The sequence below is a fragment of the Ranitomeya variabilis genome, chromosome 4 (assembly GCF_051348905.1).
Source record: "Ranitomeya variabilis isolate aRanVar5 chromosome 4, aRanVar5.hap1, whole genome shotgun sequence".
NCBI classification, from domain to species: Eukaryota; Metazoa; Chordata; class Amphibia; order Anura; family Dendrobatidae; genus Ranitomeya; species Ranitomeya variabilis.
In genome coordinates this window covers 21,391,381-21,405,899 of record NC_135235.1, presented here as the reverse complement: position 1 = coordinate 21,405,899, position 14,519 = coordinate 21,391,381, and the positions used below count along the sequence as shown (strand labels likewise).

The following is a 14,519-nucleotide window of genomic DNA, read 5'->3' as shown; positions in this document are numbered from 1 at the left end:
ACATGTGAGGCATGCTGGGAGTTGTAGTTCTCCACTCTAAGCTCATCCAGAAGGATGGAGTGATCCCTGCAGGCCACAGTGATACATGTGATAATATCAGGAACCTGCGGCGCCGTAATCCCCCTATTGTTCTGCAGGAAGTCTTATAATGCTGTAGTGATCCCCGTGACTCCGTAGTGATCCTGGTGACGCTGTAGTGATCCCGATGACGCCGTAGTGATCCCCGTGACTCCGTAGTGATCCCTGTGACTCCATAGTGATCCCTGTGACTGAACAGTAATCCCGATGACTCCGTAGTGATTCCGATGACGCTATAGTGATCCCTGTGACTCTGTAGTGATCCCGGGGACGCCGTAGTGATCCCCGTGACTCCGTAGTGATCCCTGTGACTCCATAGTGATCCCTGTGACTGAACAGTAATCCCGATGACTCCGTAGTGATTCCGATGACGCTATAGTGATCCCTGTGACTCTGTAGTGATCCCGGGGACGCCGTAGTGATCCTGGTAATGCCGTAGTGATCCTTGTGACGCCGTAGTGATCCCTGTGATGCCGCAGTGATCCCGGTGATGCTGTAGTGATCCCGATGACTCCGTAGTAATCCCGATGATGCAGGAATGATCCCAGTGACACCGTAGTGATCCCTGTGATGCCGCAGTGATCCCGATGACTCTGTAGTGATCCCGATGACGCCGTAGTGATCCCTGTGACGCCGTAGTGATCCCTGTGACGCCGTAGTGATCCCGGTGAAGCCATAGTGATCCCGATGACTCCGTAGTGATCCCAGGGACGCCATAGTGATCTCTGTGACTCCGTAGTCATCCCGATGACTCTGTAGTGATCCTGGTAATGCCGTAGTGATCCCGGTGACACCGTAGTGATCCTTGTGACGCCGTAGTGATCCCTGTGATGCTGCAGTGATCCCGGTGATGCTGTAGTGATCCCGATGACTCCGTAGTAATCCCGATGATGCAGGAATGATCCCAGTGACGCCGTAGTGATCCCTGTGATGCCACAGTGATCCCGGTGATGCTGTAGTGATCCCGATGACTCTGTAGTGATCCCGATGATGCAGGAATGATCCCAGTGACGCCGTAGTGATCCCTGTGACGCCGTAGTGATCCCGGTGAAGCCATAGTGATCCCGATGACTCCGTAGTGATCCCAGGGACGCCATAGTGATCTCTGTGACTCCGTAGTCATCCCGATGACTCTGTAGTGATCCCGGGGATGCCGTAGTGATCCTGGTAATGCCGTAGTGATCCCGGTGACACCGTAGTGATCCTTGTGACGCCGCAGTGATCCCGGTGATGCTGTAGTGATCCCAATGACTCCGTAGTAATCCCGATGATGCAGGAATGATCCCAGTGATGCCGTAGTGATCCCTGTGATGCCGCAGTGATCCCGGTGATGCTGTAGTGATCCCGATGATGCAGGAATGATCCCAGTGACGCCATAGTGATCCCTGTGACGCCGTAGTGATCCCTATGATGCAGGAATGATCCTGATGAGGCCATATTGCTCCCTGTGATGCTGCCTCATACAAGGGGTCACCAGTAGGGAAATCTCCAGTCACACGACCAGTGTCTCCCACCACACCGCTCCTGTATTGAGAGTCGGCATCACCCCTTGTTATCGATTAACCCTTCAGGCTCCATAGTGAATAATCTGTGCCAGTGCTGAACCTATGCAGTCATCTACCAGTCCGCCTAGGTGGGCCCATCGGCCCGGTCACCTTCCACAAGTGAGGGGAGGTCACGTCACTAGTGCTGCAGGAGCTGAGACCCCCGGCCATGGGGGGCTCCAGAACCAGCTCTGAGGGATCCTGTGACTCTCACTCCATTTTGATGCATGGGAATGATGGAAAGATAGGATCCAGGTCACCGCAGCATCCAGTGTGGTCACCTCAGGCCAAGGACCCCCTCATTGAGGATACTGCTGGAGGTCCCATGTGGAGCATCCTGGGAATAGTCCTTTTTCATTTAACCCTTTCCTGACCGCTTGTTCTTCTTGCAGGATAAACCAGAGAAGAGTCTGATGGATGAGAACGCGTTTGAGGCCCTGGAGAAGGACTTCCAGGAGGTGCTGAGCGAGCTGACGGGGGACAAGAGCCTGGACAAGTTCAGGGTAGAGTACGAGAAGCTGCACGCCGTCCTGAAGAAATCCTACGAGAACGAGAAGCGGCTGATGGGCAAATGCCGGGAGCTGAATGCGGAGATCGTGGTCAACGCCGCCAAGGTGGCCACCGCCCTGAAGCTGTCGCAGGAGGATCAGACCACCATCGCATCGCTGAAGAAGGTAACGGCAGGGTCTATAGGACCAGCCTGCACAGCACGGATACACAGCCCTGTATCACACACTATAGATACGCGATTAGATACATAAGAATAAAGGAGGAATAGGAGCAGTGCGGATAAAAAAGATAATGTTATTTGTTTAAATAGAAATATATAATAAATCGTACAACAATATATAAAGTGCAAGGAGGACAGAAAAGGACCAACGGTGCCAGCAGTCCAGACTGAGTAGTAAGGAAAGTGGAGCAAAGCCCTCTCTCATAAGTAGATAAAGAAGGCGCCCAGCTGTGGAAATGCAAAACTTAGATCAACTTGTACGAGATTCATGGGAAGAAGAAAGTCTGGAGAAGGTTTGGAGCGGCTCCTGATCCTCAGCACAGCACATCCTCTGTAACACATGGCGGACGTGGGGTGGTGGCACGCATGGCTTCCAGTGTCATCAGGTCACTAATGGTTATTGATCATGTGACTTGAAACAGAAGCAGCCAGATGAATCCTGTGTGTACAGGGCCATACTATGTACTCAGATTCACCTACATGCAGCAAGATTGATTGGACGGAGCTTTATAGGACAGGTGGACAATGATCCAAAACATTCTGCAAAAGCAAAGAAGTGGAATATTCTGCAGTGGCCGAGTCATCACCAGATCTCAGCCCACCGAGTCGCATTTCACAGGGTATGGTCAAAACTGAAGGCAGAAAAGGCCACAAACAAGCAAGGCAGCAAAGCTTCACGAAGGAGGAGACCAGCAATGGTGACGGCCATGGCCTCCAGACTTCAGGCCATCATTGCTGCAAAGCCTCACACCGGAGGAGACCAGCGATGGTGATGGCCATGGCCTCTAGACTTCAGGCCGTCATTGCTGCAAAGCCTCACACCAGAGGAGACCAGGGATGGTGACGGCCATGGCCTCTAGACTTCAGGCTGTCATTGCTGCAAAGCCTCACACCAGAGGAGACCAACGATGGTGAAGTCCATGGCCTCCAGACTTCAGGCCATCATTGCTGTAAAGCTTCACACCAAAATAAACCAGCGATGGTGACATCTATGGCTTCCAGACTTCAGCCATCATTGCTGTAAAGCCTCACACCGGAGGAGACCAGCGATGGTGAAGTCCATGGCCTCCAGACTTCAGGCCGTCATTGTTGCAGAGGATTCTTTACAAAGGATTGAAAATGAACATTTTATTTATGGGGAAGTTAAATTTTCTCCTTTCTAGGACCCGTTGAAGCACAGGAAGGCGCACAACGGCCGTCATCCATTATGTGTCCACAATATTCTCCTGCATCAATGTTTTAACTTTTAGGAAATAAAGGATCTTTTAAGGGAAGATGAGTGCCACCTTTCTTTTTCTTGTTGGCAAAGATTGGATTGACTGTATTTTGGTGCCGCACCCGTGATCCCGTTTATCTGGCGGAAAAATATGTTCCTTAAATAACACAATACTCTGGCGGAGTTTAATTTTGGTGCCGGATTCTTTGCTATTTCCCCAAGTTAATTTGTCAAATTACTTTTGAGCCCCTGAAATGAGGAGACTTTGTACAAAAATGGCTGCAATTTTTAAACGTTCCATAGGATATTTTTGTTCAACCCCTTTAATTAAAGCTGAAAATCCACTTCAATTTCATCTCGGCTGTTTCATTTTAAATCTAAAATATTGACCTCCAGAGCTGAAATCACGAATATGTAGTCACTGGCCAAATATTTCTGGACCTTCCTGTACACTACCTGGGAACATGGCCTCAAAATGCTCCAGCACTCTGCAGGTTTATGGTTTGTTTTACCTTTAGAGGTTTATGGTACAAGTAGCACCCTCTGTCTCCATATGGATAAACATAATTTGTTTTTGTTTGTTTTTTACACATTTTTGCAACAAATTACACTAAAACAATTAGCTCTAATCATTTTTTATGCGTTTTCCCTCTTTTCTATGAATTTTTGGTGCAGATTACATGCGGCGCGTTTTATCTTATTCTTTATGCGCAGAAATTCCAGCATTCTACATAAAAAAATAAACAGCTGCATTTGCCATGCATTTTTTTACAGGCTCCTTCCGTGGGGTGAAAACGCACCAAAAAAATATTCTGATCAACAGCGTCATTAATCGCAGTATGGGCAGGAGTTTTCATGAACTTGCATCCACTTTGCTCAAACTTTTGCAGCAGATTTTTCACCCAAATCCTGCGCTCTACGCTGAGCACTTACCTTGAGGTTTCCATCTCAGAATATCATGTTTTAGATGAAACCCCCGAGGGATCCATTCACTATAATGAGGCAGCAGAGTTACTCTGGACTCTGTCTGGACTCTATTCAGCGTCTTTCTTTTCAGAGTTGCACAAAACTGTGGCCAACGGCGCTTTTATGCTCGCCTAAAAAGACAGACACCGTCCGATCACAAGACCTAGGGTGTCCACAGTGCCTCCATCTACTTCATTATAGGGAATCTTCCGCCGGCGGTTCTGTCTTAATCACGTATTTTAGAGATTTACACAGAAACCCCGATGTAAGCGCTCAGTGCAGAGCGCAGGATAAATGTGCGCCGAGCCTTACTATAATCTTTGGGAGGCAGAATGAAAAAGTGAACAGGAGGTGAAGAATTGTTTTTATTTATTTTTTACACCGTAACTCGTGCGATATAAGTGATTAAGCGACTTTATTCTTCGGGTCGGTGCGATTACAGCAATACCAGATTTATATTGGGTTTTTATGTTTGGCTGCTGTCACACACTAAAAGACGCTTTTTACTGCAAAAACAAAATTTTGCATCACCATATTTTGATAGCTATAATTTTTCTATATTTTTGTTGACAGAGTCATGTGATGGCTTGTTTTTTTGGGATGAGTTTGTTATTGGTACCATTTTTGGGCACATAACATTTTTTGATCGCTTTTTATGCTGATATTTAGGAGGCAGAATGAACATAAACCAGCAATTCGTGAATTATGTTTTGGTTTTTAATGCCATTCCGCGTATGGTAAAATTGGTAAGGCAGCTTTATTCTTTGGGTCAGAACGATTACAGCGATACCTCATTTATATAGTTTTTTATGTTTTGGACCTTTTACACAATAAAAAACTTTTAGGCTGTGTGCACACGTTGCAGATGTTTCGCTTTTTTTCGCTATAAAAACGCGAAAAAAACGCATACATTATGCATCCCATCATTTAGAATGCATTCCGCAATATTTGTGCACATGATGCGTGTTTTTTTCGAGGAAAAAAACGCAGCATGTTCATTAATTTTGCAGATTTTTTGCGGATTTCCCACTATATTATTGCATTGGGAACCGCTGGAAAAATCCGCAAAAAAACGCGGTAAAAACGCGAGAAAAACTCATGCGGATTTCTTACAGAAAATGTCCAGTTTTGCCCAGGAAATTTCTGCAAGAAATCCTGAACGTGTGCACATAGCCTTATGGAGCAAAATAATTATTTTTGCATTGCTTTATTCTGAGATCTATAACTTTTTTATTTTTCAAGTGACTGACCTGTATGGTGGCTGTTTTTTTGCAGGACAAGATGACGTTTTCAGCGGTGCCATTTTTATTTAGATTGGTCTTTTTGATTGCGTTTTAATTCACTTTTTGTTTGGCGGTATGATGATAAAGCATAGTTTTTTTTAACCTCGTTATTTTATATTTTTTTCATGGTGGTCACCGAAGGGGTTAACTAGTCAGGCAGTTTTATAGGTCGGGTCGTTCCAGACATGGCGATATCAAATATGTGTGTTTTTTATTTTACATAAAAAAATGTTAATAAAAAATACATTTATTTTTTGTTCTTTATTTTATTTTTTTAATTATTTTTACAATTTTTATTAACTTTTTTGTTAAACTTTTTTACATTGTCCAAGGATGGCATATCAACTCTATAATGACAGATCGCTGATCTAGTACTCTGCAAAGCTTCCTCAGTGCAGAGCATTAGATCAGCGTCTCAGATGCAGGGAGGAGGTATCTCAGCTACTATTCTCAGCATGAGCTGACAGGCCACCGTCCTTGGGTGACCCTGCGGCCATCTTGGGACCTTGGGTCACCATGGAGACCATCGACATAATGTGTTCCCATTGCGTTGTGACGATGGGATCATAAAGGGAGCTCGCTCCCTCTGCGATGCCCCACGATGTTGCTGTCACTATTGACAGTGGGATTACAGGGGCTAAACGCCCGTGATCGGTGCTAGCACTGATCGTGGGCATCGCTGCAAAATGTCAGCTCTCATATAGAGCTGACATCCGCACTCGATCACGGTGGCACTCAGCGTGAGCCCGCGCAATCACGGTGCTCTATAAATACTGCGCTTTGCGGGAACATGTATATACGGCACATGTTGGGAAGGGGTTAAAGGAAAAAGAAATCCAAACCTACAGGGCCCTGTGTGAAAATGTGATTGCCCCCTAAACCAAATAACTGGTTGTGCCCTTTTTAGCAGCAACAACTGCAATCAAGCATTTGCGATAACTGGCAATGAGTCTTTTACAACGCTCCGGAGGAATTTTGGCCACTCATATTTGCAGAATAGTTGTAAGGCTGCCATCACACTAGCAGGATTTGGTCAGTATTTTACATCAGTGTTTGTAGCCAAAACCAGGAGTGGGTGTTAACCCCTTCATGACCCAGCCTATTTTGGCCTTAATGACCTTGCCGTTTTTTGCAATTCTGACCAGTGTCCCTTTATGAGGTAATAACTCAGGAACGCTTCAACGGATCCTAGCGATTCTGAGATTGTTTTTTCGTGACATATTGGGCTTCATGTTAGAGGTAAATTTAGGTCGATAATTTCTGAGTTTATTTGTGAAAAAAATGGAAATTTGGCGAAAATTTTGAAAATTTCGCAATTTTCACATTTTGAATTTTTATTCTGTTAAACCAGAGAGTTATGTGACACAAAATAGTTAATAAATAACATTTCCCACATGTCTACTTTACATCAGCACAATTTTGGAAACACATTTTTTTTTTGCTAGGAAGTTATAAGGGTTAAAATTTGACCAGTGATTTCTCATTTTTACAACAAAATTTACAAAACCATTTTTTTAGGGACCACCTCACATTTGAAGTCATTTTGAGGGTTCTATATGGCTGAAAATACCCAAAAGTGACACCATTCTAAAAACTGCACCCCTCAAGGTGCTCAAAACCACATTCAAGAAGTTTATTAACCCTTCAGGTGTTTCACAGCAGCAGAAGCAACATGGAAGTAAAAAATGAACATTTAACTTTTTAGTTACAAAAATGATCTTTTAGCAACAATTTCTTTATTTTCCCAAGGGTAAAAGGAGAAACTGGACCACGAACGTTGTTGTCCAATTTGTCCTGAGTACGCTGATACATCATATGTGGAGGTAAACCACTGTTTGGGCGCACGGCAGGGCTCGGAAGGGAAGGAGCGCCATTTGACTTTTTGAATGAAAAATTGGCTCCAATCTTTAGGAGCTCCCCCACAAGTGACCCCATTTTGGAAACTAGACCCCCCAAGGAACTTATCTAGAGGCATAGTGAGCACTTTAAACCCCCAGGTGCTTCACAAATTGATCCGTAAAAATGAAAAAGTACTTTTTTTTCCCCAAAAAATTATTTTAGCCTCAATTTTTTCATTTTCACATGGGCAACAGGATAAAATGGATCCTAAAATTTGTTGGACAATTTCTCCTGAGTACACCAATACCTCACATGTGGGGGTAAACCACTGTTTGGGCACATGGTAAGGCTCGGAAGGGAAGGATCGCCATTTGACTTTTTGAATGAAAAATTATCTCCATCGCTAGCGGACACCATGTCACGTTTGGAGAGCCCCTGTGTGCCTAAACATTGGAGCTCCCCCACAAGTGACCCCATTTTGGAAACTAGACCCCCCAAGGAACTTATCTAGAAGCATAGTGAGCACTTTAAACCCTCAGGTGCTTCACAAATTGATCCGTAAAAATGAAAAAGTACTTTTTTTTCACACAAAATTTCCTTTAGCCTCAATTTTTTCATTTTCACATGGGCAACAGGATAAAATGGATCCTAAAATTTGTTGGGCAATTTCTCCTGAGTACGCCGATACCTCATATGTGGGGGTAAACCACTGTTTGGGTGCACGGCAAGGCTCGGAAGGGGAGGCGCGCCATTTGACTTTTTGAATGGAAAATTAGCTCCAATCGTTAGCGGACACCATGTCGCGTTTGGAGAGCCCCTGTGTGCCTAAACATTGGAGCTCCCCTACAAGTGACCCCATTTTGGAAACTAGACCCCCCAAGGAACTTATCTAGATGCATAGTGAGCACTTAAAACCCCCAGGTGCTTCACAGAAGTTTATAACGCAGAGCCATGAAAATAAAAAATAATTTTTCTTTTCTCAAAAATGATTTTTTAGCCCACAATTTTTTATTTTCCCAAGGGTAACAGGAGAAATTGGACCCCAAAAGTTGTTGTCCAGTTTCTCCTGAGTACGCTGATACCCCATATGTGGGGGTAAACCACTGTTTTGGCACACGTCGGGGTTCGGAAGGGAAGTAGTGACGTTTTGAAATGCAGACTTTGATGGAATGCTCTGCGGGTGTCAGGTTGCATTTGCAGAGCCCCTGATGTGCCTAAACAGTAGGAACTCCCCACAAGTGACCCCATTTTGGAAACTAGACCCCCAAGGGAACTTATCTAGATGTGTGGTGAGCACTTTGAACCCCCAAGTGCTTCACAGAAGTTTATAACGCAGAGCCGTGAAAATAATAAATGTGTTTCCTTTCCTCAAAAATATTTTTTTAGCCCAGAATTTTTTAATTTTCCCAAGGGTAACAGGAGAAATTTGACCCCAAAAGTTGTTGACCAGTTTCTCCTGAGTATGCTGATACCCCATTTGTGGGGGTAAACCACTGTTTGGGCAGATGCCGGGGCTCGGAAGGGAAGTAGTGACGTTTTGGAATGCAGACTTTGATGGATTGGTCTGCAGGCATCATGTTACGTTTGCAGAGCCCCTGATGTGCCTAAACAGTAGAAACCCCCCCACAAGTGACCCCATTTTGGAAACTAGACCCCCCAAGGAACTTATCTAGATGTGTGGTGAGCACGTTCAACCCCCAAGTGCTTCACAGAAGTTTACAACGCAGAGCCGTGAAAATAAAAAATCATTTTTCTTTCCTCAAAAAATATGTTTTAGCAAGCATTTTTTTATTTTCACAAGAATAACAGGAGAAATTGGACCCCAATATTTGTTACCCAGTTTGTTGTGAGTATGCTGGTACCCCATATGTGGGGGTAAACCACTGTTTGGGCGCACGTCAGGGCTCAGAAGGGAAGTAGTGACATTTGAAATGCAGACTTTGATGGAATGGTCTGCGGGCATCACGTTGCATTTGCAGAGCCCCTGATGTGCCTAAACAGTAGAAACACCCCACAAGTGACCCCATTTTGGAAACTAGACCCCCCAAGGAACTTAGCTAGATGTGTGGTGAGCACTTTGAACCCCCAAGTGCTTCACAGAAGTTTATAACGCAGAGCCGTGAAAATAAAAAATAATTGTTCTTTCCTCAAAAATTATGTTTTAGCAAGTAATTTTTTATTTTTGCAAGGGTAACAGGGGAAATTGGACCCCAACAGTTGTTGCCCAGTTTGTCCTGAGTACGCTGGTACCCCATATGTGGGGGTAAACCACTGTTTGGGCGCACGTTGGGGCTTGGAAGGGAGGGAGCACCATTTGACTTTTTGAACGCAAGATTGGCTGGAATCAATGGTGGTGCCATGTTGCGTTTGGAGACCCCTGATGTGCCCAAACAGTGGAAACCCCTCAATTCTAACTTCAACACTAACCCCAACACACCCCTAACCCTAATCCCAACTGTAGCCCTAACCCTAATCACAACCCTAACCCCAACACACTCCTAACCACAACCCTAACCCCAACACACCCGTAACCCTAACCCTAATCCTAACCCTAATCCCAACCCTAACCCTAATCCCAACCCTAACCACAACTGTAACCCCAACACACGCCTAACCCTATCCGTAACCCTAACCACAAGCCTAATCTTAACCCTATTTCCAACCCTAGCCCTAATTCCAACCCTAACTCTAATTCCAACCCTAACCCTAAGGCTATGTGCCCACGTTGCGGATTCGTGTGCGATTTTTCCGCACGATTTTTGAAAAATCTGCAGGTAAAAGGCACTGCGTTTTACCTGCAGATTTACAGCGGATTTCCAGTGTTTTTTTGTGCGGATTTCACCTGCGGATTCCTATTGAGGAACAGGTGTAAAATGCTGCGGAATCCGCACAAAGAATTGACATGCTGCGGAAAATACAACGCAGCATTTCCGCACGGAATTTTCCGCACCATGGGCACAGCGGATTTGGTTTTCCATAGGTGTACATGGTACTGTAAACCTGATGGAAAACTGCTACGAATTCGCAGCGGCCAATCTGCTGCGGATCCGTGGCCAATCCGCTGCGGATCCGCAGCCAAATCCGCACTGTGTGCACATGCCCTAACCCTAACCCTACCCCTAACCCTACCCCTAGTTCTAACCCTAGTTCTAACCCTAACCCTAGTGGAAAAAGAAAAAAAAATATTTTCTTTTTTTTATTATTGTCCCTACCTATGGGGGTGATAAAGGGGGGGGTCATTTACAATTTTTTTTATTTTGATCACTGTGATAGGTTTTATCACAGTGACCAAATTATATCTGGAACGAATCTGCCAGCCGGCAGATTCGGCGGGCGCACTGCGCATGGGCCCGCCATTTTGGAAGATGGCGGCGCCCATGGAGAAGACGGATGGACACCGGGAGCCTCGGTAAGGGAGGTAAGTATAAGGGGGTGGAGATCGGGGCACGGGGGGGGGGGCGTCGGAGCACGGGGGGGGTGGCATAGGAGCACGGGGGGAGCGGACAGGAGGACGGGGGAGCGGAGCACAAGACGGAGGGGAGCGGACCACAGATCGGTGGCTTGGGGGGGGCGATCGGTGGGGTGGGGGGGGTCACATCAGTGTTTCCAGCCATGGCCGATGATATTGCAGCATCGGCCACGGCTGGATTGTAATATTTCACCAGTTTTTTAGGTGAAATATTACAAATCGCTCTGATTGGCAGTTTCACTTTCAACAGCCAATCAGAGCGATCGTAGCCACGGGGGGGGGGGGGGGGGGGGTGAAGCCACCCCCCCTGGGCTGAAGTACCACTCCCCCTGTCCCTGCAGATCGGGTGAAATTGGAGTTAACCCTTTCACCCGATCTGCAGGGACGCGATCATTCCATGACGCCACATAGGCGTCATGGGTCGGATTGGCACGGGTTTTCATGATGCCTACGTGGCGTCAAAGGTCGGGAAGGGGTTAAATGCAGAAGTGGTGCATATGCTTCTATTATACTTTTCCTCTAATTGTTCCACTCCTGGTTTTGGCTTACAAATACTGATGTAAAATACTGATCAAATACTGCTAGTGTGACGGCAGCCTAATTCAGCCACATTGGAGGGTTTCTGAGCATGAGCCGCCTTTTTAATGTTATGCCCAGCATCTCAAACGGATTAAGGTCAGGATTTTGACTAGGCTACTCCAAAAAGGTGGACTCCTGGATCCCTTTACATTTGGGTAAACACTTGTTTCTTAGGTAGCTTTTGGCGGCTCATATGTTTAGCAATGGCGGCTTTTACGCTGCTCTCGGACCGACTTGTATGGTTTACTTAAGCCTTGTGACTTTCATTTTTTTACATCGGTCCTATATGTAATATTACAGTTATCATGTCTGCTATTGTATCAGACTATGCTGCCATGCCATGTATTTAAACCACCTTGTTCCCATCTGTTTAGCATAATACCACATTAAGTGTATATATATGTCTTAAACGTTATTTCCAGGCTTGTTTTGTCCACCATTGTCGTGTGTCTGTTCTGTCTCACCTTTGCCGGATCTGGCAATTTTATGACCACTTTGTAATTTATGTGTTATTAATAAAGATAAACTTTTTAATATTATGATTGTGGTGCCCCCCTTTCTTGTAGGTATTTATTCATTATGGTCGGTTAACCAGATTAGGATACATTATTGGTGTTGTGTAGGCTACTCCAAAGTCATAATTTTGTTTTTCTTAAGCCATTCAGAGGTGGACTTGCATTTACCACAGCAAGTTTTCCAGGCCCTGAAGCAGCAAAACAGCCCCAGACCATCACACTACCACTACCATAGTTTACTGTTGGTATGGTGTTCCTTTTCTGAAATGCTGTGTTACTTCTATGTCAGATGTAATGGGACATATACTTCTAAAAAGTTCAACTTTTGTCCCGTTAGTTCACAGAGTATTCTCCCAAAAGTGTTGGGGATCATCAAGATGTTTTCTGACAAAACTGAGACAAGATTTTAGCTTTTATGTTCTTACTAGATGGTGGCCCGATTCTAACGCATGTCCACGTAGTTTATTGCCCAGTGACGTAGTATATTGCCCAGTGATGTAGTATATTGCCCAGTTACGTAGTATATTGCCCAGTGACGTAGTATATTGCACAGCCACTTAGTATATTGCTCAGTGACGTAGTATATTGCCCAGCTACGTAGTATATTGCCCAGTGACATAGTATATTGCCCAGTTACATAGTATACAGCACAGAGCCACGTAGTATATTGCCCAGTGACATAGTATATTGCCCAGTTACATAGTATACAGCACAGAGCCACGTAGTATATTGTATAATCATAAAGGAAAAATACATATGAGGGAAATCAAAACGTGTAACATATAAATCCCCTTTAAAAATATAATTTTTATTAATTAAATAGTTAAAAATACCACTTCCCAGTGAGAACGGAAAAATTTATATAAATATAAAGGGATATATATAGGTGCACCTATCCTATTAGATATCCCTGCACTGGCCTGCTGCCCCTACCTATCAGTGGAGGTTGGCACCCTGATAGTGTATTTGGCGCCCCCACTCCGCGACGGCTACCCCTGCTGGCCCTAAAAATTACCTTGCCAACTGCAGGGGAGAAAACAATAAGCAAATTAAAGAGATGAAGGAAGAGCAGGCAGGCGGAACTATGGTGCACACTATATAGATATAACCCAACTCCCTACTTATGGTCTCCTCAAGGACAAAGTGCTAGAGGCATATAGCAAAAATAGCTAGTCAATGTTGTGTACAATTGTCCTTGTATATACTAACAAAAAATACACTTCTATGTATCAATAATGAGACCTTTAGTAGGAAGGGGAACACAGATACAAATGACTTGGTTCAGTCCAGATGCAGGACTAAGCATAACTACACTGTCTGGTAAGGAAAACATATGATTTCCAACATTGCAAATAGAGTACATATAGCCAGCCGGCAATATACAGGTAGTGTTTGTTAATAAACCATGTAGTAGCGCTGCATATAGAGTCACATACAAGTACCAATAACCAGTATACAGTGTTTATGTTTATGCAGTATGCTAGACCGAGAAAAAATTCAAATACTAGCATAGACAGCCAGTGAAAGAGATATTCTCCCTTAAGGAGACACTTAGCTGTAGGTATAACGCCCCGACGCGTTTCCCCGTCATACGGTTCCTCAGGGGGCAGACACAGATAGAATAAACCGAAAGTCAACGATGCAGGTGCCCTGATATCGGGACAGACCTGTTTAGATCCCCGGGGATGGGACTTATGTAGTAAAGTGCAATCCTGCTAACAAATCGGCAGGGCGCCCTAAGCCCCTCCCCTCCGCATATTTCCAGACAGACCGGGTATAGCACAGCACAACATGTGTAGAAGAGATACCGATATCCATATCAGCCCAGGGCTCCCACCCCTTAGCCTAAGTAAACAGATAGCGCAACCAGAAAATAGATTTACATACCGCACAGTACATCCACACCACCAATAGATTCCAAGCCGCATGGTGTATGGTGGGTGCCGCCATCAACGATACAGGAGCGCTGAACTGCGCATGCGCACAGTCCAAATGCCTAGGAGGCGGCGCCAGTGCGCTCCATGTAAATGGAGTACAAACACTAGAGCACCGCTCGCACTCGGCGCCGCCATGTTTGATGTGTTGGAAACGACCAGCGCAGGCGCCTGATGATAGTGGGATAATTAAAGCGGCATCAAAATATTAAGTAATATAGCAGTAAGCGCGTCATCCATCACCAAGAGGATCAGTGCTAAAAAATGAAATAACAAATACTGTAACAAGTAATAGAGATGCAGTTTTGATATGATGACAAAGATGTCTGTGCAGTAAAGATGATAGGGAGTGAAAATATAATAATC

At 45.0% G+C, this 14,519-nt stretch overlaps 1 protein-coding gene across 1 annotated transcript in view; it reads left to right on the top strand.

Moving 5' to 3' along the window:
- CFAP58 (cilia and flagella associated protein 58) overlaps positions 1-14,519 on the top strand; it is a 79,666-nt gene that overhangs the window by 620 nt on the left and 64,527 nt on the right. Inside the window, exon 2 of the mRNA XM_077258075.1 lies at positions 2,015-2,296. Within this exon, the coding sequence (XP_077114190.1) occupies positions 2,015-2,296 (282 nt within the window). The remainder of the gene's footprint in view (positions 1-2,014; positions 2,297-14,519) is intronic.